At 43.0% G+C, this 26,393-nt stretch overlaps 1 protein-coding gene across 2 annotated transcripts in view; it reads left to right on the forward strand.

The window, feature by feature from the left end:
• The first annotated feature begins 2,646 nt into the window (after positions 1-2,646).
• Positions 2,647-26,393, forward strand: part of dyrk2 (dual-specificity tyrosine-(Y)-phosphorylation regulated kinase 2) — a 31,852-nt gene continuing 8,105 nt past the window's right edge. The window contains exons 1-6 of one of the 2 annotated variants that reach the window (XM_075472264.1): positions 2,647-2,750; positions 18,276-18,379; positions 24,574-24,916; positions 25,016-25,179; positions 25,753-26,142; positions 26,228-26,318. In XM_075472264.1, coding sequence (XP_075328379.1) covers positions 2,711-2,750; positions 18,276-18,379; positions 24,574-24,916; positions 25,016-25,179; positions 25,753-26,142; positions 26,228-26,318 — 1,132 coding nt within the window. In that variant the 5' untranslated portion in view covers positions 2,647-2,710. Of the gene's footprint in view, positions 2,751-14,237; positions 14,546-18,275; positions 18,380-24,573; positions 24,917-25,015; positions 25,180-25,752; positions 26,143-26,227; positions 26,319-26,393 lie in introns of those variants that run through there. The other variant, XM_075472263.1, reaches the window with a different exon arrangement.

Below are 26,393 nucleotides of genomic sequence, written 5' to 3' on the forward strand. Positions count from 1 at the left end.
ATGAGAAAGAGCATCCAGGCTGTTCTCAGAGAAAGGTTTAAAACCAGCGTCTGTGATGGTGTGGGGGGGCATCGGGGTCCATGGCATGGAGGGCTCCATCTGTGTGAAGGTACCACTGATGCAGAGCTGGATGTTGAAGGTTTGCTTGACTGACCTGTCTGCAGTCCACATCTGTCTCCTATTGAAAATGTATGGAGCATCACAAAGAGGTGAATCAAACAACCACGGACCAAACATCTCCACTTTGGTCCGAAACATCTCCACTTTGGTCTGGTCTGTCCAAAGGACATTGTTCCAGAAGTCTTGTGTTTTGTTCAGATGCAGCTTTGCAAACCTAAGCTGTGCTGCCATGTTCTTTTTAGAGAGAAGAGGCTTTCTCCTGCAGCCCTTCCAAACAAGTCATACTTGTTCAGTCTTTTTCTAATTGTACTGTCATGAACTTTAACCTTTAACATGCTAACTGAGGCCTGCAGAGTCTGAGATGTAGCTCTTGGGTTTTTGACCTTGGGGTGACCTTGCTGGGACGTCCACTCCTGGGCAGACTGACAGCTGTCCTGAATGTTTTCCACTTGTGAATAATCTTTCTCTCTGTAGAACGATGGACTCCAGATAGTTTGGAAATGGCCTTCTAACCCTTCCCAGATTGATGGGCAGCAACAGCTGCTTCTCTGAGATCATTGCTGATGTCTTTCCTCCTTGGCATCGTGTTAACACACACCTGAATGCTGCAGAGCAGCAAACTGACAGAACTTCTGCTTTTATAGAGGAGCTCACACTGACTGATGATCAGTTAATCAGAGCATTGATCAGCAGCCCTGGCTGCAACTTACCCTCTCAGTTCCTGTGGAAGCAGTAATGGTGGACTTCTGTCCAGTGTAATATGTCATGTGATGCTGTTCGTCTGAAGTTGCATTCACTGCATCTTTGGGACTTAAAACTTTCTGATTGAAAGAAAATTTACTTTCTGTTTCATTTGACAGTAGATATAAAAATAGAAATAGAATAGAAAAATACATTATTCATCCCCCAATGGGGGAAATTAAAAAAATAACTGCAAAGAAACTCAAAAAAAAGAACAAAGACAAGGAAAGAACAAAAAGGCACTAAGTGAAAATAAACAGATGCAAAACAGCCACAACGAACTGACTCAAATAGGAACACAGGATTAATATTCATTGATGCAAAAGCATTGCAAAGACAAAATGAGTGCAAAGAGATCATTACAAAATGCAAAAAAAAAAAAAAAGGACATGGCTGATTAAAAAGATGCTAAATTATCACAAAGAGCTTCTTTCAGTTTTCTATCCATGTGAGATGGAGGGCCTCTTACAAAGCTGTACCCTGGGGCACTTTGTGTCATTATCAAACCTACAGAGGGATTTCTAATACTCAGACTAGAAATACTCAGTTGAGACAGTTCAAACAAAGTCGTGTATTACATAGCTATAGTTCTGAATGGGCACAAACTGTGTTGTGGTAACAATGTAGTTAGACACAGTACTGTGCAAAGAGCTTTAAGGAGTCTTCAGGAATAGTTCTCCAGGCTTCTTGAAGGACATCCCAAAGCTCTTCTTTGGATGTGGGCTGCCTTTTGTTCCGTTCTCTGCCAACATGATCCCACACTGCTTCAGTAATGTTGAGGTCTGGGCTCTGGGGAGGATTCATCCCTCCATCAGACCTGCTGCCACTGATTTTCAGCCCACTTCTTGTGTCCTTTGGCACAGCTCAGCCTTTTCTCCCTGTTTCCCTTCCTTAAGAACGGCTTCTTGACAGCCACACTTCCATGGAGCCCATTTCGATGAGGCTTGGGCCAACAGCAGATGGATCAGCTGAAGGTCCAGATGCATCTCTCAGCTCCTGTGTCAGGTCTTTGCTGGATTTTTTCCTCTTTCTTAAGGACATCACTTTCAGATCCTGTTCATCTGCTGTAGATAGTTCTTTAGGCCTGACACTTCTTCTTCTGTCCTCCACTTGTCCAGTTTCCTCAGATGTTTTAAGGACACACTGCACACCGTGCTGAGATATGCCAAGTTTTCAGCTAACAGCTCTTTGGGAATCACCTTGTTGCTGCAGAAATCCTGTTTTGTGCCTAATGATCCAATTTAAAATGGCTTCTTTGCTAAGTTGCCTGTTCATTTGAAATGGTCATGTGCAAGAACTGGACTAAAAATGAAGAAAAACGTGTAAAGACCTTAAGAAATTCTATTCCTCAAGACCATATTTAGAAAATTACAAGAAGGAAATATAAAGAAATGAGGGCTGGATCAAGAATTCTGCAGAGTAATTGGGATTTAAGCAGAAATACAGCACCTCAGTTCTAAGAAAACATACAATGAAGTGGCAATATTTGTGAATTTCTTCTAAATATATGTTATATACATAATGCCATCCCAAGTTCCAAAAACTCATTTCAGGGAGATGCTTATCGAACTTCCATTGCAAGCAATATTAAAATCAATACATTTATTTATGGATTAGGTTTTTCGGTAAAATAGCAAAATAATCGGGTTTTTAATTAAGCTTGATTACATTTAGATTCATTATAAAACTGAGTAACTCTCTGTAGAAATTGAGGTAAAGGGAGTGTCGAGAGAGATTTGGAAGAGGAGGAGAAATGGGAGGTGTAGGAGGAGGAAGAGGAGGAGCTGAAGATGGAGGAAGAGGAGGCGTCCTGCTAGTTCTGTGACCAGAGGAGAGGAGCGGCGCCGCCATGTTAACCAAGAAGCCCGGAGCCTCGGTCCTCCCGACGGGTGAGCACTGTTTCTGTAGCCGCTTTTAAAGAGCCTGGTACCGCCCGTTGTGGCGGAGACACGCCGCTGTTTCTCCGCCTCGTTTGGACGTGACCGCAATGAGTCCGAAACACGAAAACACTGCTGGAGAGGCTGGAGAGGCTCTGCTAGCTGTCTGGCAGCAGCTCACAGTCCCAGTGGCTCGCCTTTCTGCTTCCCTGCTCATTAAATGATATGTAATCTCATAATGGCAGGCAGACAAGAAGCTGCGCTCCGAGTGTAGCAACTAAACTGATAATAAGCAGCTAAATCGGAGGCACCTCCGGACGTCTTCCTCGCTGTCTGTCATGTTTATTTTTAGCCATCAGATGAGAAGTGACAGCAGCAGAAGCAAAAGCAGCTTTCCTGCTGGTGTCCTGCTGTTCGCTGCCTATGTTTTTGTCACCATTAGCCATTTATAAAGCACTCACAGCAGTTCTCGGGCTCTGTTTGTTTCATTTTGGCGTCTGTTCGGTTGGTGGGTGTAACGGTGACTTTGGTATTCGGTGGTGTTTTGTGTGTGTTTTCGGTTGCTTGGTAATTCTTGGCCTTCAGGTTGGTTGATTGGTTGGTTGGTTGGCAAGAATAAAGCTTCCGTTTCAGTTCGGACTGAGGTCAGTTTATTTCTCTTTGGTCCCTAAAATGTCTTTTATTGGATGTAGGTTGTCTCGTTTAAAAAGGTTGACAACGCAGTAAGGGTTGTTATGGCGTGTTACAGCTGTGTTTGTACTCGTATTAAAGTGGCTGCTGGAGCTGTGTGTTAGCTTGAAACCTGCTAATGTCTCAGGAAACCCTGAAATAAGCGAACCGTTCCGAACCGACCCGTACCGGACTGCATAGTGGAAACGGGGCTTAATAAAACCATCAGAAGAAATTGTACTTTTCTCTTTAGAGATCTGTCGATTTATTTTTTGTATAGTGTTTAATGCTTCATCATATTTTAGATTCAAATGTTTAACTGGTTAGAAACAGTTTATGTTTAGCATGTGGAATCTTAACTAAGATGATTGTTTTGGGAATTAGAGATGTTTTAACACAATTAAACACTATGGTATTAGAGATGCTATCCTCTAACAATCCTATAATCTCTTGTAATTACATAATACCACAGATGCATTATATTTCGACAGATTTAACTGTAATGTATTTAGAAACTGTTATAGGCTATTACTGTCTTAATATAGACAAGACACCATAAGCTTCTTTGTTAGCTTCAGAAAAAACCACAATAGAGCTTGGAAATTTGATGTCAAAAGTTGTGGAAACTGCTAACATCTGGCTTTTGGGAAAGCATGTCTCAGCAGTCGTAGTGGGTATTTATTGGCTAGGGTTCCCATCAGCATTAATGAGAACACAACACATTTCATAGGCCAAGTTTAGCTGAAAGTGCTGCGCACTGGGTTGCAAGAGTCAACACAGCTCAGCACAGAGGTAGTAGTAGTTAACAGACGGTTAACGCTGACCGTTAACATGTTCATGCTTTAACTATGTCTTTAAACAGTTAAAACATCCTAATTTTGGTATGAAAAAAAACACCAAAAAATCAACAATGATTCTGTATTGCTCTGACACAAATGTTATGACCAGCTTATAGAAATGACACCAGAAGATGTGCCTCTGTTTATTGACAGTAACGTACCTTTGTGAGAATGACATTTTTCATTGTTAGGTTGGAAATTCAGCAAAGATTGAAGATGGGCTTCAAACGATTTATAGTTGTTGAACTGCTCAAATGCGTAAGCCCACCCTCCACAGACAAGACGGGGAAACTCATCTGAAAAGATTACATGCAGTAGTTAATTGAGATCACTCAGTCTCTTTGTTCTCATACAGATCAGCACCTTTGTATTTTTTCAATTTTCTCAGTGCTGTTTTGCTTCATTTTTTAACTTTTCTCTGCAAAAATTCTTAACTTAATCTTGACCTGGTCCATATGTGTTTTTTCTATTATAATGATGAATCTCTGTCATTCCCTGATGCCTAATGTGCTGTTTATCCATGTCTGTTTTGGTTGTGAGCTTGACAGGCATGACAAACGATATGACAATCACTAACTAGAATGCAATGTCCCGGGATGTCGTCGCCTATTCTCTATTGATGCATCCCTGTCAGTAAACAAACTACTATCTGTAAACCCGGGACATCTACAGCCATACAGATAAAGTTGTTGTCATGTTGGTGAGGCCACAAAGAAAAAAAAGACTAAATCAAAAGCCCAAAAGAATTACAAGCGACCGTAAAGCAAAGCGTGTAGTGCAGGGCTCCAAACCGAAGTCGTCAATTGCGGTATCTCAGCCACCGGGTTCTCCGGAGGAGTTTCAGGCCTGGGAATGTGCATAACAAAGACAGTCCGCTTCAAAACGAGTCAGAAGCGGGTTTTTTTGCGACTCACAAACTTCTCAAGTGTTGCTTTAATATTCTCAACTGCTTTGTTAGTTAAACAAAATACCTTTAACTTCTATCTTAGCCCAAATGAGATACCTTTAGCTGCTATATTTACCCACTTAAGAAACCTTTAGCTGCTGTATTAACCTAAATAAGATATATTTAGCTGCTATTATAGCCTAAATAAGATACCTTTAGCTGCTGTGTTAGCCTAAATGAGATGCATGTTAGCTGCTATATTAGTCTAAATGAGATATGTGTAGTTGCTATGTTAGACTAAATAAGTTAACTTAAGCTGCTATGTTAGCTAGCATAATATATTTGTTAGCTGCTATGTTAGTCTAATTGAAATACCTTCAGCTGCTCTGTTAGCCCAAACAAGATGCAGTTAACTTCTATATTAGCTCCTTGTCAATATTTTGTCCCAAACGAAATACAGCTGGCTTCCGTGTTAGCCTGAAGAAGCAATTGTTAGCTGCTTTGTTATCATTGATATGTCCACTTGCTGCTGCTTTGCTATCCTAAACAAAGAACTTTACCTTCTACGCTATCTTAAACAAGATACTACAGCATTTTTTACAATGAAAGCTGATAAAATGACATTAATTGTGATTATAGCTCACCATATTCATGCCTGCCAGTCATCTGAACATTTCATTTGTTAGCTGCCCTGTAAGTTTAAACAGCTTTAGAGCCTACATCAGTGTTAGCAAGAAACTAATATCTGCTATATAGGGCATTACAAAAATAACCTTGACTTTGATAAACTAATGAAGATACTTCTAATAGATTAATTTTAATTATGGAAGGATTTTTGGCATTAGCTGCTATATTAGCCTAAACAGGATACCTTAGCAGCTATGTTAGCTTCAATAAACCCTCAGTTGCTTTCCTGTCTTAAACATTTTCTATGTCATCACAAGTAAAACTGTTTGTAGTTTCACCAGCTATTTTATTTTTTTCTATTTGTCATGAGCTGCTTTGTTTTACTTTCGACTTTGGCTCGTATAAGATACTATTAGCTGTGATGTTATAACAAATATAGTGTTGACTTTTATGAATCATTTGTGTGGAGCATCTGCCTCAGACATGAAAATCTTGTTGACAATTAATAGTCATACAAATAACTGAATTAGATTTTTTAAATGATGGGGTCTTGGCACCTTTGTCCACCACATGGTGTTCCAAATCTGATCAAATACCTCCTCCATGTTACATGGCTCTCTGTTGTCCTTTGGCTAAAAAAACAAAGTGTGCCAGCTGTAGTGTTTGGCTTTGCAATTAAATCTGTCTTGCTAATATCCCAAAAAGACTATGAAAATGCAGTTAATGAAATGTTACAAGTTCAACTCCTCTAGATGGAATGTCCATAGCACCATGGCAGAAGAGGTTTCATTGAGATGACAACCTCTTGGTTTTGGAAGGAAATGCACTTATGATTTCTTGTGACCTGAAGTTCTTTTGCCTACCGATGTTGAACGCACTTATTGTAAGTCGCTTTGGTTAAAAGCGTCTGCAAAATGACCGTAATGTAATGTAATAAGAGTTCAAACCTCAAATCATAGAAGATGAAATGAAAATACTACCAGGACATTACTGGAAGTCCATTCCAACTGTCTAAAGATGATTGGTGGTCAGCCTGACTAAAATAAACACTGTATTGGCCAGATGTGTTCTAAATACTGGGAACACTCTGTCTGTCCGTTAGACCTGAAAAAACCTCTTGGACGAAGGTGAACCATCTTCAAAAGCCAAAACAAAGTCCAGTTGTCTTCTACTTAAGTTCTTAGGATTATCATGACCTGGATGATTACAGACATGTTATACAGCAGAGCTGATCCGATCCAGTACCAGGCGACTTATCCCTTGAATGCCAAGCATTTCATCTACACATCTTCACATGCTGTAATCACAAGCTGAAGAGTTCCATTTGAAGGCTGCATAACGCTAGCATTACAGGATGTGAATGCTGTGATGACATGTTGTTAATATGAAATTAACGCCTGAAGTCATCTCACCTTGAACTCTGTCCAGAACCAATCTACTGGGTTGGTTGTATTTTTAGCAGCTTGTAGAGGGTTTTATGGGCATATGTTGCAGAGGGAATCTGAAATTAAATGTTTTGGCAAAGAGAAAGGTGGTGGCTCGGACACATGGTGACATTTGGCTTGCGTGGCGTTACTCTTGATACGTGCCGGCACAACAACCTGGAGTTTTTAAGGTGGATAATATCTCAGGTTAAGATAAACAGAGTTGTCCTAGCCTGACGTAACTAAGTAATGTCGGATGAATGCTGAAATGTTCAGTGTCCTTGAGATGGCTACACACCAGACATACTGAGTCACTGAGTTGCCATCTTGCTACTTCTTGCCAGTCAAGTAGTACAATGTTGTAGCTTTGCAGTTGTGGCCGCCTCTGGTCTGCTGTTTTGCTAAAATCTGTGTTATTTTTGTTTGTTTGGATATGTTAATTGATTATAGCTCAGAGATGCTTGCTGACATAGCTCTGTGGTTATTATTAGCCTACTTTAAGCCTGTTCTATATTGTCCATATATACCGTTTACTTTGGTTCAAATCCTGAGTATGTTTTCTGAGTATCTGCTTCTTTAGAGCTCCACATCTTTGTTTTTCATCCCAGGTGTGTGGCAGACCTCCCCTACGTGTTTCTCCCTGTAAACTGTGTTCTCCGTCCCCCTCGTATCACGTTTTGTAACCGGTTCGTTGGTGTTTTGAATTTCCAGCCTGCATTTTCTCCCCCTGGCTCTGGCGACAGTTTGTGCTGCCTCGGGCTGTGTTCCAGTTTTGTTCCATTTTCTGTCACGGCTTCATATTGAACACTAACAAGCACAGACTTTGCTGTACGAAGAATTGTTGTCGGTTGAGAAGAACTATGAGAAGAACTATGCTGCACGGTGACAAATGCCTGTCAAACTGGCTTTAGAAAATTGCAATTTTCAGTAGCTTTCAAGGGAATTTTGATAGAATAATTAAGTTTTCTAAGCTGTCTGCAGAGCTAAAGATTGGGTTATTTTCAGCCTAAACTGAATGTTTTGTCTGATATGAATCAGTATGAAAACTTTTTTTTTACAGAACATCATGTTTGTCAAGCAGAGCAGCTCTGGCTGGAGTTTACAAGACTCAGTATTGTCTGAACTGACGGTGGTGGAGTGAAACGCTGTCTTCGTTGAAAAGTTACTAATTTGTAAAATTCAGTTTTATCTTGTCAGTCCAACGACAAAACCAGCAACAAAGAGCTTCTCTCAAACCTTTGAAAACCTTTGCTGTTGCCTTTTACTGAAAAATCTTCTGAACTGCTCATAAAAGTTTGAACGGGTGAAAAATGAAAAATAGAAACCTAATTGAAAGTCCAACATCTGAACCAGTTTCCTGTAAGAAGTGATGGAGGTTGCATCGCTCCGCAGCATGTTGAAGAGGAAAGGATACCTTTTCACATGAGATGCGTAACATAAATTACCTCATCATTCTGTTAGAGTGACACCATTCAGTCATTCATTGGTCACTTTTGCATTAATGTTGCAAATGATTCATTCAGATGTGAAAGTGATGGAAAGAGAGCCACAGTGCGTGCCATGTTCACCATTTTTGTGAAATCGGACAGTATAATAGAAAAGTCTTCATAGAGTCACATTTTTTCTTTCAACAACATGTCATGCCATGCCAAATTGGTATTGAAGCTGTCTTGTTTGAATTGATATTGAATCAAATTGGAAATCAAAATTTAAATTCTGACGTGGAATTGAATCGATTCCGGAAAACGGAAGCAACACGTTGTTGAAATGTCACAGAAAAGCACCATAAGTTTAATGAACACTTAAAGCTGCAGTCGGCAGGTTTTCAAAATTGCGAGTCAAAGTCGGAAAATTCGAACTGATACAACTTTCAGGTCCCTCCCCCAACCTCTAACAAGCTCCGATCGCCCCCCAAACCCCTCCCCCTCTGTGGACGAGGTTGTGCACGTGAGTTCACACCAGTGTGAGCGCACACAAGCTGGGGCAGACTCACGCTCAGCAGCGTGTGCACAAGCTGTGATTGACAGGAAGGATTCCTCCACCTTAACTTGATTGGTTGAAAACAGCCGGGAGCGCTCGGTTTTTGCAAGCATGATTACAGGCTTCAGAGGGAGCTACAGATTTCGTTATTTTTCCTAAACAGCCTATTTAATATTCTACTTCCAGAATCCCATGACAGTTCAAGCTAATATGACTAAAAAAAAGTTGCCGACCGCAGCTTTAACAGTAGTGGTGCAACGGATCATCATTGATCCGTGGTCCGTTCGGATCAATTATTTCGGTTCGGCACACACATGATCCGCGGATTGATTTATGAAAAAAAAAAAAATTGTGCGCATGTTCAGTCCTCACACAGCCGTTATACTAGTTTGGATGCAAAATGGACCGCTACAGGAAATCATTCCTGCCCACAGCCATCAGCATCTATAATAACTCCTTGATTTAATTGAGCTACATCAACATTTAATTTCCCTCTGGGATAAATAAAGTATTTTTTTAATTTAATTGAATTGAATTTTGAATTGAATTGAATATACTAGTGCTACGTCTGTTTCCATATACTCGCGCTGCCACACAAACATAGGTTAGGCTAGGTTACCACACAGACATAACACGGAGCTGACATAGCGATAGCTAACATAAAGAAAACCCCTAACCTGCAACACAGCGTGGTCATGGCGATCGGAGGAACAGAAGAGCTTCACGCCCCACGTCATTTAAATCCCCTGTTTGGGAGCATTTTGGCTTCCCTGTCAAATTTAATGAAGAAGGAAAGAGGTTGGTGGATAAAACCGTGATGGTGTGTAGGCACTGTGGCACAAGAAAGCCACACAACAGTGCAAACACATCGAGCATGGCCACGCCTTTGCAGCGACATCCCCCCGGTGTTTCACTGACAGGAGTGAAACCGAAAGCGGGTGAACAACCGCTCATCACCGCGGCATTTAAGCAGCCCCTTCCTTCACAATCCGACCGGGCTAAAGCGATCACAAACGCTATCGGTGTGTTTATAGGTGCAGACATGAGACATGTTGAAAAGAAGATGTTAATTGTGCACTTTAAGTTGATTTTATATATTTCAATTTAATAATTTAAAAGTGTTAATAAACAAAAAGACAAAACATGTTTATTTGTCTTGTCTATTTTTTTATTTTTTAATTTTTTATTTTTTTGCTGATCCAAAAAATACTCTGATCCGAGGAACGATCCGAACCGTGAGTTTTTTTGATCCGTTGCACCCCTACTTAACAGCAGCGCGTTCTGTTGCCATCTCCCTGCGCATGTTGCAATGCATTTTGGGCCACGGGTAGTTTTTTGGTTACAGCACCATGAGTGACCACTGGGGAAACCGCCGCTGTCTCCGGCTCCCTGAATGCAACGTGCTCCGTACAGATCGGATGTTTCCATTCATCTTTCTTTGCTTCGGTTAATAATTTGTTGAGTTTGTTTTCTTTGGACTTTTCCTTTATTAATGCATCTATTGTTGCAACTTTTCCACTTCAATCCATAAGTGAAGCTTGAGTGAATTTGAATTAGCTGGTTATTGTTGTTTTTAAACCCCGACCTGTACCACGGAACACTGCCTTCTCAGTGCAGTTTGGCAGGTTTGTCTTTGCTGCCTTGTTTCTGTCCGTGATGTGGAACTGTAAGTGCTTTGTACCGCTCACCAGAGGCCTTCATTCTTATTGATTATCTCAGATTACTGATGGCTCAATAAGGCGAAGATTTAAACCCTTGATTTGTACGTTTTGAGTTGGAACAGAAGCTTACTGTTTAGTGTTTTGAGACAATGAGAAGACAGGAGACCGGTGTCAGCTGATCACATTGTAGAGCAGCATTTCTTCCAAGAACTAAAAAAAAAAAGAGATTTTAAAGGTGTAGAATTTTCTAAGATATTCAGCAACGGCTCTGCATTTCATAAAATGCTGTCAGAACACAACCATATGCATCTCAGACACACACACATACCAGACGGTCGTGATCATTTTCCATCTGTGAGCAGTTCAACGCCACATTCTGATTTCTGACTATACCTACCTGTTCGTATGGAGACAGTGCAGATGTTTGAGCAGCGATTCATGTAAGGGAGCCTGTGAGGGACAGAAAGAAAAAGGATAAACGCTGTCGTTTCCAGGTCATTTTCTGAACTTGGTTAGCTGTCTTTTAGCCCTGTGCTGCCGTGCCACATCACTGGATGGTCACGTTGCTGCACATCTCCTCACTCGTCCTGTCGAGCAGCATGCCAGGCGTACTCGCCGGCGCGCTGGCATTTCCAGCCCAGTGTCGGGTTCACATTCAGCATGCTGCTGTTCCACTCTGGTAGCATGCGTCTGTCAGGCTCGCAGCAGAGGATACAGTATGTGCTTTCCAGTATAGATCCATGTTACGTTATCAGTATGTGCTGCAGGGGTGAAGTCATGTATTGTGGCGAGCTGCAGGGCTGGAGCGTGTACAGCTGATGAAGCTCTGAGAGGAAACCTCAGGGACAGCTTTAGGAGGAGCCTGAGCAGAGCTTTGGGTTTCAGGCTGAGTTTGATCGGGATATATTTGCTGATATACTGTGTGAAAGTCCTGATCCAGCCCTCATTTCTTCATATTTTCCCTCCAAGCAGCCAGACTTTCTTGTAATCTTTAAAGTGGTCCTGATCAACAGTCTTTCAGAGTTTTTCTTTGGACATTTTCTGCTTTTTCCCTCATCCTCAGTCCAGTCCTTGTACCTGAGCATCTTCAGAGGAATGTGTTATTTATCTGTTAAGCTACTTAACTCTGACCTATGAACCATTCAGGCAGGAAAAAACGCTCCTAACTCAAGGGCTGAACCAGTGTTGTGTCCACACAGAACAGACAACTTAGCAAAGAAGCCATTTTAAACTGGATTTTTAGGCACTTTACATGTCGTCATACAGACAGTTTACACTTTGTGATATACTATACTATAGCTGTTGTGATATGCTACTGTTAATAACAGGCAGCGTTACAAATGGTTCAGATTGATGTGTTCTTAAATCTGCTGTGACATGAGGACATTTAGTTTGTTGAAAATTCGATGTTTTTTTTACCTTTTTTCTTTTTTTTAATGTGATTGGTTCAGACGGTCTGCTTGGCCTCTGCAGAGGCTGTGCTGTCTGAGGCTTTTACATATTTTGATGTTATCTCACAAATAAGGATGAAAGACATGAGATGAAAATGTCAGAGCTTGTGTTCTTTCTCAGTTGATCTAATTATTTCTCCATGGGCAGGGCTGGACGTACAGGGTTGTTGCAGTTGGCGTTGCTAACAAGATTACGAAAGATCTACCAAGCTGAATTTCAAGAACGCTGCAGATCTGGATTTCTTTTGATAGAATTGTGAAATACAGCCTTATGTTTGTTGCATAATGTCTGAAAATGCAGTAAACGAATTGAGTTGTTATGTTGGTTCAGTTCAGCTCTTCAATAGCCCCTTTCACACTGCGACCCGCTATCTTAGCGGGTCCAAATTGCACCTTCGACCCGCGTCGAGCAATGTGAACGCTTGGCGTGTCAGGGTGACCCGTGTCGCCTGAAGCCGAGTTCAGGGGGAGTTGCCTAGTGACAGAGCGTCACATGAAACACATAAAATGCTGGGCGTGTACAATGACGTAGTCACAAGCCATGCGCCGGAGGTAGGGTATACACCTGTCTGCATCAAATTTTTCAAACAAACGATGGCGGGACACCTTGAGAACTCGTTTTTGCAATGCAGTTCATGGAGATGTTACTTTACGGTGCGTCTTGCTGCGTGGGAAACCGCGCTCTCCCATCTTTCTCGCCAGCCCTTCCAGCAGATGTCCATCTTTCACCGTCCCCGACATGTGGCGGAAAATAACGTCCTCTGCTCGGGGGCTGAGGAGCTCGCGGACCTCCTTGTCTCCCCAGTTGGCCATATTAAAAAATGTCTCGAACTTGATGTAGGCTAAAACAGAGTAAAACTTGTCCTCACCTGTCGCTGTTGTTCTGAATCAGCTGTCCATTCTGTCTTTTAAACTCCTCACGTCACGCCCACGTCCGACCCGCGTCGATTGCGTTCACATCAAACTCGGCTCGGCAAAAAGACTAGGGTCCGACGCGGGTCGAAAGGCGAGTCGAGTTGACGCGGCAGCCCGGGTCGGCAGTGTGAACACAACAGCGGACACGCTAAATTCGCGAATTAAACGCGGGTTATTCGGCAGTGTGAAAGGGGCTAATGTCTTACAGCCCAGAATCAGAAAAAGTTTCTGAAAAATCTCAATAATGTAAAGAAAAAGTGAGTTCCGTGTTTACTTAGATTTTTGTTTGATTGCAGACGGTATGAGATGTTTTTTCTCGTCTGTCCTCGTTTAATTTGGGAATACCCTCGTCTTCCTCAGCCGGGCCTTTGGAACGTGTGCAGAATGTGCTTTTCCATGGTCTGCTTGAACAGTGCACGTACGTCCCTGGAACAGATGTGGTCCTGAAGGTAGCACATGTTGCTGTAAAACCTCAGTGAACTTTTCTGCATCAATGCTGCTATCCCAGAAGTGGAAATGAGCTTTGCTCATTGGGGCCCTGATCCAAGCCCATCCCATCCCAGAGCCTGGCTGCAGGGACTGCTTGCTGACAGCAGGCTGGATGCTCCTTTGGCTCTTTGCTCCATTTCTTCCAACAAAGATCTGGAACACTGATGGCTCTGACCACAGCACACGTTTCCACCGTGTGACGCTCCATCCCAGACGCCTCCGAGCCCAGAGAAGTGGACGCCGCCTTTCTGGGCCTAAAGAGCAAAAATTGATGTATATTGAAAAAAAAATACTGTTTACAGACTGTAATTTCACACCCTTACGTTACAATCCTCACATCTCAGAGTCTGTAAACAACAGAACTTTCTGTAATCGTTTGTCTGGTGTCACATTTTCACTCAGGAAATGAGAAGTTGATGTAGTCTGTGGCAGAGTGAGGAAACGCTTCTGTTTCCGTATCAAAGAACCACAGCACTGTGGAGCCTGTGTTTTGGTCACAGCAGCAGGATATATCGTGTTGTTTTCATCACGTTCAGGCAGCGTCTGCAGGTTTTTACGGCTTTCTTCCTCCTTTGTAGCAGTGTTTGCTTGGACTTTGTCACGTTGGGTTGGGCCATGTTGGCGGCCTGCAGGGCGGCTCGTCTCTTTCTCGGAGTTGTCCTGATTAGTAGGATTACAGCGTTCAGATTAAAGCTGGAGAGCAGCAGCAGATACCATCTGTCTGCTGGAGCCAGGAGCCGGACGGTGGCCTGCGAGGGTCCTGCCAACACTTTGACTTGACTCTGAACCATCTGGAGACTCCTTCATGCCATGCGCAGCAGTTCCAGTATCAGAAAACATGTTGTTGATCCGGAAGCTTACCTCAGGTATCATATTTCTCAGAGAACATCCTTATGAAACCTTGTAAAAACATTCGACTTGGATCTGGCTTTATTATTTAAAATGTGTTGTATTTATTTACCTTCCTTCCTTTTATGACTATTTGCTTTTGACTTAGTGGAGGGTTCACTAATGAATTCCTAAAACAAATAAGATCCGTTGCTTTAAATAGTCTTTTTCTCCTAAAACCTTGCGTTTCCTCTTTTATCATCTAAGAGCAACAGCAGTCAGCTGCTTGGTAACCGTTCAGGAAACAGACGTGTCGAAACTGAATAAATCACCAACGTGTGACACTTCTCTGCCGCGTAAGCTCCATGAGCTGGATTTATGGCTGGATATCACATTGTTGAGTAGTCATAGATTCCATCCCACACACCTTTCCGATGTCAGAGAAGCAATATCTGTAACTTCCTGAAATCCCAACGTTGGCGGCCTGATTGGCTGCGTAGAAGTGGGAGGAGCCTGACGCTGTGTTCCCTTTTTCTAGCCGACCCTTTTCACTCAAGATTCAGTTAAATTATCCAAAATCATCTGAAAGTGTACACCGTTCTCCTTGTTTTTAGTATCTGAAAGCTTCTCATTTGCATTTAAAAACCAAACGCCAACCTTTAGTTCTCCGATCTTGATCAACTTCAGCCGTTTTTCTGCATTTTTCATTTGATATCCCACAAACATTCTAACATAAGTCATCTTTTCAGTCAAACTTGATGTTTCTGAAGACTTCTGGACTGAAGCAGTTGCTTTTGAAGTGTTTTGGACACACTTTGTGTACAGGCGTCCTCGTTCAGGCCTGTTCTATGTTTATCGTGCCACACTAATGTTAGAAGTTGCTTCTGCAAGCATGTGAACTGCTGCCAGATTAGCAGAGAGGGACTGAGACAGGTTTTGAAATGTCAGTTTCTCTTTTCTGGCTGCCGAACCTTCGCTGTGTCTGGATTTCTTGCTTCTGCTTTTGCTGTTCTGTCTGAAGCCAAAAACAGATGAGAATGCTGGAGGGAAAGTTGGTCAAAGTACACCACTATCAGCTGCCGCTGGCCTCTCAGCTGTGCGCTGAATCTTTCACTCTGACCTTTGACCGCTGACCTCTGTGTTGTTGCTGTTTTAGGAGGTGAGTGTAACGGCAGGCATCAAATCGGGGGATTATCAGACTATATTAAAGCCTTCATCCTCCTTAGACCGAGTCAATCTGCTGGACCGACTGCAGACTGGACCAGCTCACTTTAGCATGGGTCAGTCCAGTCCAAAGCTGCAAAGCCGTCCGTCTGCTGCAGTCTGTCCAAAACGAAGCAAACATTTTAAACTGGTCTCCTGCTGATTTCAGTTAATGCATTGGTGTTGAGCTCAAACACTGCCAGAGTACAGCTTCCAGAAGCTTTACTTTGCTCATGCTGTACAGACTGTAATTAAGAGCTTCAGAGCTGCTGACGACTCGCAGTGTTACTGTCATTTAACAAAAAAAAAAGAAAAGTTTCAGAATCAGGAGACGGCACGGATGCATCACCACAGCTTAGCTTGGATCAACAGGAAATGTATCTGCACTTCTGGGTGAACTTCTCATAGAATCCAGCCTCTTAAATTTACAGCTTTTGATACTTTCCTTTATAAGAATGGATGAAACACAGAAAATATTGGGTTTGTTGCTGAGACAAAGCCTCCCTGAAGCATCACACTAAGATTTTTGGAATAGAAACAAGTGTTTTTCCTTTACAGAATCACGACTTGAATCTTGGCTTTGCCAGAGCTAATTCTGCTGACCGTGTAAAACGTCTCCATGAGCCAGGTGGACTCAGTCGTGTTGTTCGGTGTGTGTCCTTTATGAAAGCTGTGTTTCTGTAGCAGGATTCAAGGAGCTTCAACCTTTAGTTTGTTTTCTTCTTTCATTGTTTGGTCATAGACCACTTTGTGACTGAATTTCAAGTGGAGGAGTTTAACAAATCTTGGTTAATATTTTCACTCCTACTGAGCGCTCCTGGGGATCAGGATTGAAGTGACAGCAACATGGCGTGTCGCACAATGGTCGTTTCTGGTTGATTACACTGTTTTTGTAAATGTGAGAAGTCTAAATCGCACCTGAAACTGAAATTCACTCCTCTGTAGTTACGTACTGTGCAGCTTCTTTATATTTATCTTTGTTTTTTCTTCTTTAATAACCCCTTCATCCGTCATCTGACGCTGAATCCTTTCTGCAAACCAGGCAAACAACCGTTATTTGAATTCAGTTAATCCAATGATAATTAACTTCTATAATGTCTGAAAGTATAAAGAATTCGAGCCACTAAAATTCCTTTGACTGTTTAATTGACCGAGCAGAAAAGCGGATGTAGTACAGCATGATTTATACTATCTGAACATGTGAATCAGGGTTTCCTCTGCAACATGGGCGTCCACTTTCTGAACCCCGGTAGAGTTTATTTGTTTATTGGATTTAGGTGGAGCCTTTAAGTGGTGTACATAATATAGAGGAAGGGATGGAATGAAACATTAAATCTTTGGAAACTGACGAGCATGCATCCTGGTTGATGAGTGGAGTTATCAATAAATTATTTCCTTTTTTTTTTATTCTGTATCGAATGTAAAGCTCCAGCCGAGGAAAAGAGGTAAAAGCCTTGAATTCTACCTCTCCAACGAAAAGGACTGCCAGAATAAACTGCGAAGTTAAGGTTAAAAAAAGTAATCCTGTCAGCTTTGTTTTATTTATTCAAGTCATATGAATCAAATGAAGAATTTCAACAAAATGATTGTTTGAGCTGGCCTTCATTTGTTATTTCATTAGTTGTTTGGATGTAAAGGACTGTTCAGTGCATCACATGACAGCAGAATCTCTTAACTTGTTACTGAGTTTGAATCTTTGTTTAAATGACACAAGGATTTTCAGTGTCTTCACTGACCAACTTAATTGTATTTAGGATATTTTAACAAATATAGAATCTGACGCATCTACTGTAACAGCGTGAGAAACCGTCATCACGCCACCATGAGCCATACAGCCACATGGGCTCAGGAGGAGCTGGGAGAATCATTTCCACTCAACACGGTCCACGGCCGCATCCAGAAATGTGAGCTGAAGCTGCACCACACCAGGAGGAAGCCATATATCAGCTGTGTGCAGGAACACGGCCCAGTTCTCTGGACACCAGCTCGTCTCAGATGGACAGAAAGACAGAGGACACGTGTTCTGTGGGCAGATGAGTCCACGTTTCAGCTGCTTCTGGGACAAACTGCTGAGAAAGAGCATCCAGGCTGTTCTCAGAGAAAGGTTTAAAGCCAGCGTCAGTATCAGTATCCTCAGTTCCCAAAGCATTAAAAAGTGTCATTAAAAGGAAGCTGATGAAACATGACTCTGGAACAGCTTCTACTGAGTGTGTTGCTGCATCTGATGCTACATTTCTTTCTATTTTATAAATACAATGAAGTTGGTCAGTGAAGACGCTGAAAATCATTTCTTTGGTCTTGTTTCTGTTATATAAAGGTTCAAAATGATCAACAAAATACAGATTTAAGTTTTTGTTGCATTTTCTAAAAAACTTCTGCAGCTCTAAAGTGTGCTTGATTGCTCCTTTGAAGCTGATAGTTTGATGTGAATACTTCCTGAAACTATCGAAGGAAATCAAAAGCGTTGAAAGATCCTCTGACGTCTACAGAAAAAAAAAAGAATAAATAAAAATCTCAGCAGATCTCCTTGAAATTCCTGAACTTTTGTCTCTGTTTGTCCTTCAGGCAAATCGGGCGAGCCGGTCTACTCTCCTGGTCACAGTGGCTCTCAGACAACGTCACCCGTCACCCTGCCGCCACTCCGCAACAACAACCATAACCCACTGACGGTACAAACACACTCACACACACACACACACACACACACACACACACACACACACACACACTCGCTTCCTCTTCAGTCACATGTGCAGCATATTTCTCACAGCTGCAGATGTAGTAATCCTGATGATGGATCTGGGTTCTTTCCAGCGAGTGGAGCTAAAAGCTGCATCATAAGCATGAAAAGTGTTCAGTTTTGAATAGATCCTGTTAAAGTTTCTGTTCGAGTTGTAATGTAAGACTGTGAATTCATCTGACCTGCTGTAGTTCAGAGAAGGGTTCAAGGGGAACTCCGGGGCATTTGAAGCGCAATCCCATTGCTAGAGGTTGTCAAATACTGACAGTAGGACACAGACTGGTGCAAATCGGCGCTCCCTGTGCGGCGATTGCGCTGTTTGCGCAGCCTGTCATGCTCGCCAAATACGTGGTGGCCAAGGGGCAAATAATAAACCTTCCACGTAAAACAACAACTTGCACACTGCAGAAACGTCACACCACTTTATAAACCATCCGACAATAAAGTCACAAGCCTTAACATCAAAACCATATGCATGGTTCTCACATTACTGGCATGGGGACATTACAAAACAACTTTATAAACAGCATGTCACTTACCTCTTGTCGGTATGCGCGCGCACGTTAAAGCCCAAAAGAGTCAATGGACGATACTCCCATATACAAAGCAATTATCTTCTCTAGAAAAACTGCGTTCAAGTATTTAAAACATTACAACAATATTACTGGGCATGTATTGTTGTGCGGAGATTTTGGAAATTTAAGGTAAAAATTGGCCATTCTAGGGGTACCCAAAGGGAGAAATTGTACTTTAAAAACAATAAAGTCTTAATGGGAGATGTTCCCATCTTTGCTTTTGGTTAATTAATTCAGTTAATAGAGGTGAAGGTTTGAAGCCCCCGGCATCAACAGAGTGTCTGCCCTCTTCTTTGCCTTCACGTATCTGTCCCGTAGCTTCTTCCACACATTCTTACAGAACTCTCCCTCTTTCCCCAAAGTTCTGCCAATCTCTCTGCACCAGTTTTGGGAGTTTACGTGGTCCCTGTGCTGTTTCACTGCAGTTTCGTACAGCTGCCTGTACAAACGCACCTCCTGACTGAGCCTGGTCTCACATCGGTCCATTCGATTCGTTGTTCTCGGCGCAGCCAAGTTACAAAAATCAACTGGTGCACGACAACGCGCTGCGCCGTCTTTTCAAGGCAAGCGCCATGCCTGAAACGTCATTTTGACGCCACGGTCCGCCACCACCGTGACAGACGCGGCAACCATGCTAGCGCCTTCAGTCAATCGCGCCTCGTGGAGAGGACTGCTTTCTGTTCTTTTCTCGAGCGCCAAGTCAACTGCACGTTCAGCTTAAATGATAACCTGATCAGCTCATCACATATTGTATGTAAGAAGCTTTGAAAAGGCACAGCAACCTTGACCGTTTTTGCTTACTTCAAATAGGGACGGGTAAAATAGGCTACAGCTATTCTAACATGATTTCTGCCGAATCCCCTTACGTGTGCGCTTCTGTGTGTGTGGGTAACCATGGCTACGGAGCACTCTTACCAGAGATTCTAGGAGCCACGGACGCGGAGTGCCTCTGCCTGGAGCTACAGTTTCGTCTGCGGTTGTACTGACAGGCAGCGCAACCTTTCTTGGCTGCCATCGCGAAAAATGTGTCAAGTTTGTCAGAAAGGTGAAAATGGCATTGATCTGGCGTTATTGTACAAATAAATACAGACAAAATGCCGCTACGCTGTATTGAAAATAATCGTAGCGGTCCAAAATTATAGCGTAGCGGGCCGCGCCGCAAGTTTGCCCTAGCTAGAACCCTGGTATTTGACAACCTCCAGCAATGGGATTGCGCTTCAAATGCCCCGGAGTTCCCATTTCACTTGATGGCAATCTGCAAATCCACCACAAGATGTCGCTAAAGCCCTCACCATCAAACCTTAAACAAACTGCTCCGAGTAATAGACGTTGTGTGGAGGTGGGCTGAGTTGTTTCTGTCATCAATTCTCCTCATAAAGAATGCTCCTAGCTTCCTTCTGCTCTCTCCTAGCTTCCTTCTGTTCTTCCCTAGCTTCCTTCTGTTCTTCCGTAGCTTCCTTCTGTCCTCTCTGCTAGCTTCCTTCTGCTCTCTCCTAGCTTCCTTCTGTTCTTCCCTAGCGTCCTTCTGCTCTTTCCTAGCGTCATTCTATTCTCTCCTAGCTTCCTTCTGTTCTTCCCTAGCGTCCTTCTACTCTCTGCTAGCGTCCTACTGCTCTCTCCTAGCATACTTCTGTTCTTCCCCAGCGTCCTTCTGCTCTCTGCTAGCGTCCTTCTGCTCTCTGCTAGCGTCCTTCTCAGCAAACAAGCCGACTGATTTCCATTAAAATGCTAGCGTGAAATGTTCCCTTGTGTTTGTTCCGCTCAGTGGACTCGATATGTGAACCGGCTGCTTTCTGCTGAGATGCTGTAGCATTGACATTGTGCTATCCTGCTAAGCTAACCGGCTGCTTTCTGCTGAGATGCTGTAGCATTGACGTTGTGCTATCCTGCTAAGCTAACCGGCTGCTTTCTGCTGAGATGCATTGATGGCAGCATTATTTGTCTGGAAATGGAGGGATTGTTGTGGTATTCTGATCTCTCCAGCACACCTAAATCTGTAAACCAACAGGGTTTTCTTTATCTGAATCAAAATTATTTAAATCAAACTGTAAGTGAAGAAGTAAGAACATAGTAAAGTAGTGACAAACATGTGAAAAAAACCAGAACCTGCTGCTCTTCTACCTTCACAACTCGGTACAACACTTCTCCTTGAACATCTTAAAGTGCCATCTAAGTGCTAGATGAAGGCAACTGGACGTACTCTCATGTGAGAAGCTTCTTTACCTCTAACTCACTGCTGTGAGATCCAGGCATTTAACCTCTTGTGGGGTTGTAAATGCCTGCGACTCCACACCAGTCAATTAGGACTCAAGTGCTTCATAACTTCTCGAAGAAACTCGATTACGTTTGTTTGACGCCAGAAAAAACACGAGCTGGATGACTTCTGTTTCCCAGGAACAGAAAACCTGCTCGGTTCAAACGAAAGTCGGCGTGTTTGCAGGGGAATGTTGCTGCACAGATCTTTAAAATGTACGACATGCAGAGCAAATCTTTTTCTCTCATATAGATGCATAGATCCACCGGATTGTCCAGGGTTCAGCAGGCAAACCACTGATTGGATTCATGAGAATCACTAAACAGATTATCAGAGTACATCCCGATGAATTAACTTTAATCCATTCAGCCGTCCCTGGAACTCTATTTGGGCCCGTCGAATTTCACCAGTCGTCATGTTTATTTATAAATATGAAACAACGAGAGCGTCTTGGAGCAGCAGCTTGCGTGTTAGCGTGCCGTTCGCTCTGAGAAGCAGTGAGCCTGTGGAAAAGTCAGCTGTAGCCACGTGGCTAATAATAGCTTCCATCTCTGTCTGAGATGCTTTAAACAGCTGATTGGTTTATAGGCTGCTGTGAAGGACACACACACACACACACACACACACACACACACGCACACAGGACTAATGGTGTAAAAGAACTGCTTCAGCACAAACGTGCTCCATTACCCTCAGAGTGGTTTGATACTTCTGTTAGCATTGAGAGGGTTTCTTCTTGCACATTAGCAAAAGCTCATGAAATGTTAATATGAACTTCTGAGCAGACAAATCTGAAGGCTTTTAATGATGTAACAATGTCATGCAGATCAGTTTCTGGGTGGAGAACCTAAATTCCAGGAGTTGTCCTTGCAGCATTTGTGGTTTCAGTGGGAATGTTAGCGGTTGTCGTCACATTGGTTGAAAAAGACAAAAAATGCCTGTAAAATCTGAGTTTCTCATTGTGACGTGTTGCTTTGGTTAATTACAGCGATCAATAAATCGCCTGCTGAGCAGAGTACACAGATCCTCAGCAACCATTATTATTACATGATAGGTGTATTAGGCGTTTCTTTGTCTTCTCTGGGGCTAATGAGGATCTTAAACCCTTAAAGACTTAAAACACTTTTCGGGGTCCTTTATTCGACCTCTTTCTTTTCCACTGCAAGAACCAGGAGCTAAACAGAGTTCCAGGGGAAGTACTTCACCACTAAACACTAAACAGACCTGGTTTAGGTGTTTTTGGGATTACTCAGAATGTTCAGGGTGTGGTTTGCTGCATTTCATTTTTCAGCTTTCTGTGTCCATCAATCCAAACCTTTTCTGCCACTTATCCTGGATCGGATCGGGGGTGAACAGAGTGAACAGTGTTACCCAGAAACACCTCCTCCAGGACCTCCAATGTTCCCAGTGATATCATTTCTCCAGTGAGTCCTGGGTCTGCACCCAAGGTGGCCAGAAGGCCCCCCTCCCAGATGCTTAAACCACATCAACTGATTCAGAGTAGCAGCAAACTCCCCTCTGAGCCCCTCCCAGATGACTATCTCCTCACTCTATCCCTAAGAGTGAGCTCAGACTCTCTTTAGATGACACTCATACCTCAGGTTTAGGTTCAACCTTAGGCTGTTCTTCAGGAACGTCTGTTACTGCCTGTGAACTCAAAGTTCAAGTCTCTCACAAAGCAGAGAGGACGCAGCCTGACGTGCCAAGCAGTCTCCAGAAGGTATTAAGACGGAGCTCAGGTATGAAGCAGGAAGCAGCACATCTGAGCAAGAAAACACAAATAAATTAATTTCCATAATAGCTCATGAATTTGTGAACTGGAGGATATTTGTTACTGTTTGTACACACATCGCTAAAACTCAGATTCATTTTAAGAGGTCCAGAATGAGGAGACCGCTCAGGCTGGGACGAGAAACCAGTTAAGTCAGAGCAATTTAATCTTTCATTGTTTTGCAGAGCTGTTAAGTTGTGGGTGCTGTTGGATATGATGCATCATGCTGCTTTGTAACTGAAAACTAATTTAGGTCCTTTTTGTTTGTATAACAGCTTCTGCAGACTCATAAGCATGACTGAGGAGTAGCTGCTGAGGTCGAGAGGATATTTTTACAGCTAAATTCACTGATTACAGGATCATTGAACAATTCAATGATATTGTGATAAACAATTGTTTGTATTTTTTAAACAAAAAAATATCTTTTTCTGTTTTCTATAATAGGAAACAGTTTGTTTTTTTGGCTAAACAAGACATTACCATTGATTATAGATAATCTTTGATTATTTGGTGGTGAAAGCGGATCAGTTGTCTTGTTGTGTTCAGGTGACGTCAGGTGTGGGAGGAGTCATGACGCCATAAGCGCTGAGATGTCACCATAACTGCTGACACACAAACCTTAATACGTGTGTGTGCGTGCGTGTTGTTACATCTTGCACTTCCCTCACTGGCCAGATTAAAGTCTCACACACAAACACACACACATCGCGGTGTTGTTGTGTTAAACAGCGGGTCTTTGAACTGAGCCGCTCTGAAACCAAATGCACCTCTGTTATCTGAAAGGACCCAGGTGTACTGGTCACCGTGGCAACAAGGAGTGACTCACGGAACAACAGACAGAGGCCGAGAGTTGTTCCTGAACAAGATTTAACTGTCGTCATTCCAGGAAATTCATTCCTAATTTGTAGGCGCTTCATTAGCTGCACATTTACATTGTTGAGCATCTTTTTGAGAAATAAGAGCATCTACACTCTTGAGTTAGAAATACGAGATAGAGAGAAATAATATCAGTGGCTGAAGAAAAGCCCAACATACTCCCCAGATCTGTGCCCTACCACAATCCCGTATCTAAGCTCTGTTGGCATTTCTTTTGAGCTCGTGGCTTGGTTTTTGCTCTGATGTGCACATTCAGTTGTGAGGCCTTCCATAGAGACGTGTGTGCCTGTCCAAATATGTCCGATCAATTTCATTTACCACAGGTGGACTCCAGTCAAGGTTTGGAAACATCTCAGAGACAATCAAAAGAAATGGGAAGCTCCTGAAGGGCCTGAATACAAAAATGTGTTTTCACTTCATTATGGGCAACAGAGTGCAGATTAAAGAGGGGGAAAAAAAATGTATTCAAACTACTGTAACATCAGGCTGCAACATAAAACAGCCACTGAATGGTCTGATGAGGACAAAAGGATAACTTTGAGCAGTTTTCACACAAAATCCCCTCTGCTGTTTGATTTGATGTGAATGCAGTTTAGATTGTCCCGACCATATGTCCACCCTGACTTTGTGCTTCTGATTGCCTCTAGGGGGGTTCTAAAGCCGGCATGTCGGACGCTGTCCAGCTATCGTCACAGCCGCAGGTGCACGTCACCCAGCTGTACGAGGAGAACACCAACAAGCGCTCGGTCCTGACCTCCCAACCCAACGGGCTGGCTCCGCTCAGCTCCACCCGCCCGGGCCTGCCGCTACCGGACCGGCAGACCTCGGCGTCGGAGTCCGCCCATCACTGTCGGCAGAGCAGCGCCACCTCCAACAAGTCAACGGACAGCAAGCCCAAGCACAACATCCTGTCGCCTGAGCAGGCCATGAAGCAGTTCATGTCTAAACTGTCCTCGTTCGAACACCACGAGGTGTTCAGCTACCCTGAGGGTGAGCGGATGCACGTGATAACAAGTCATTTACTGGCAGAATACAAAGTGATGAATGATTAATAATCCCTTGAGCCCATTCTTGTATCTTCATCCTCAGTTTACTTTGTCGGACCCAACGCCAAGAAGAGGTCAGGAGTTCTGGGCGGAGCCAACAATGGTGGCTATGACGATGATCAGGGGTCCTACATCCAAGTCCCACATGACCACGTCGCCTACCGCTACGAAGTTTTGAAAGTCATCGGCAAGGGTAGCTTTGGACAGGTACGCCCATAGCTGCTCCTGCAACGTGCACACAAATTCAGTTTTGACTAAATGACACAAATCATTTTTTGTCATTTTGCATTAATTTTTCTCCTTGAGGTTCTTTTGAGTCTAGTTTTTTAGCTGTTTTTGGACTCTTTGTTGTCATCTTTAGTGTATGTGCTCATTTCTCTCATTTTGTGTCTCTTTTTGTTTTGTTTGCTGCAATTGTTTGTGTCTTTCTGGCTGCTCTAAGCCTTATTGTCATTTTTTAATCTCTTTGTGGTCATTTTATACTTTTTTTTTTATGACATCAAAAACCTAAATTTTTTTGTCTAACCAAAAATCGTAGGCCCATATTTTATTGCTGATGCATAAAAAGCTGCTAATCTGTATTTAGACTGAACGCAAGACTTCTTCTGACTCAAAGACCTGCTGCTGTGTTTTATGTCATTTGGCTCCAAAGCAAGGGTGCAGAGGAGAGTAATCCACAAACAGTAAAAGTACCCCGTCAGTCACTGTTCTTCGAATTTTAACCTTGATCATAGGTTTTTAAAACATTTATCAGAAGGAATAGTATCTGGTCTCCTGCAGGTGGTGAAGGCCTTCGACCACAGAACTCAGACCCACGTGGCTCTGAAGATGGTCCGCAACGAGAAGCGCTTCCATCGGCAGGCGGCGGAGGAGATCCGGATCCTGGAGCATCTGAGGAAGCAGGACAAGGACTCGAGCATGAACGTCATCCACATGCTGGAGAACTTCACCTTCCGAAACCATATCTGCATGACTTTCGAGCTGCTCAGTATGAACCTCTACGAGCTCATCAAGAAGAACAAGTTCCAGGGCTTCAGCCTCCCGCTGGTCAGGAAGTTTGCCCACTCCATCCTGCAGTGTTTGGACTCGCTGCACAAGAACCGCATCATCCACTGCGACCTCAAACCCGAGAACATTTTACTCAAACAGCAGGGACGCAGTGGCATCAAGGTTAGACTTCTGAGTCATGTGGTAGAAAGTACCTTCCTTATTTTTCTAGACAACTAAAAGTGTCTTTGTCTTGGCTCTCCCCCAGGTCATAGATTTTGGCTCTAGCTGTTATGAACATCAGAGGGTTTACACCTACATCCAATCCAGGTTCTACCGAGCGCCAGAAGTTATACTTGGTAAGCTGCATGTAATGGATATTCACTCCAAGTTGAGTTTTATTTGAATATGTTGAAGTACATGGCTGATGCCAT

The sequence above is a fragment of the Odontesthes bonariensis genome, chromosome 8, assembly GCF_027942865.1.
Source record: "Odontesthes bonariensis isolate fOdoBon6 chromosome 8, fOdoBon6.hap1, whole genome shotgun sequence".
Lineage (NCBI taxonomy): Eukaryota > Metazoa > Chordata > Actinopteri > Atheriniformes > Atherinopsidae > Odontesthes > Odontesthes bonariensis.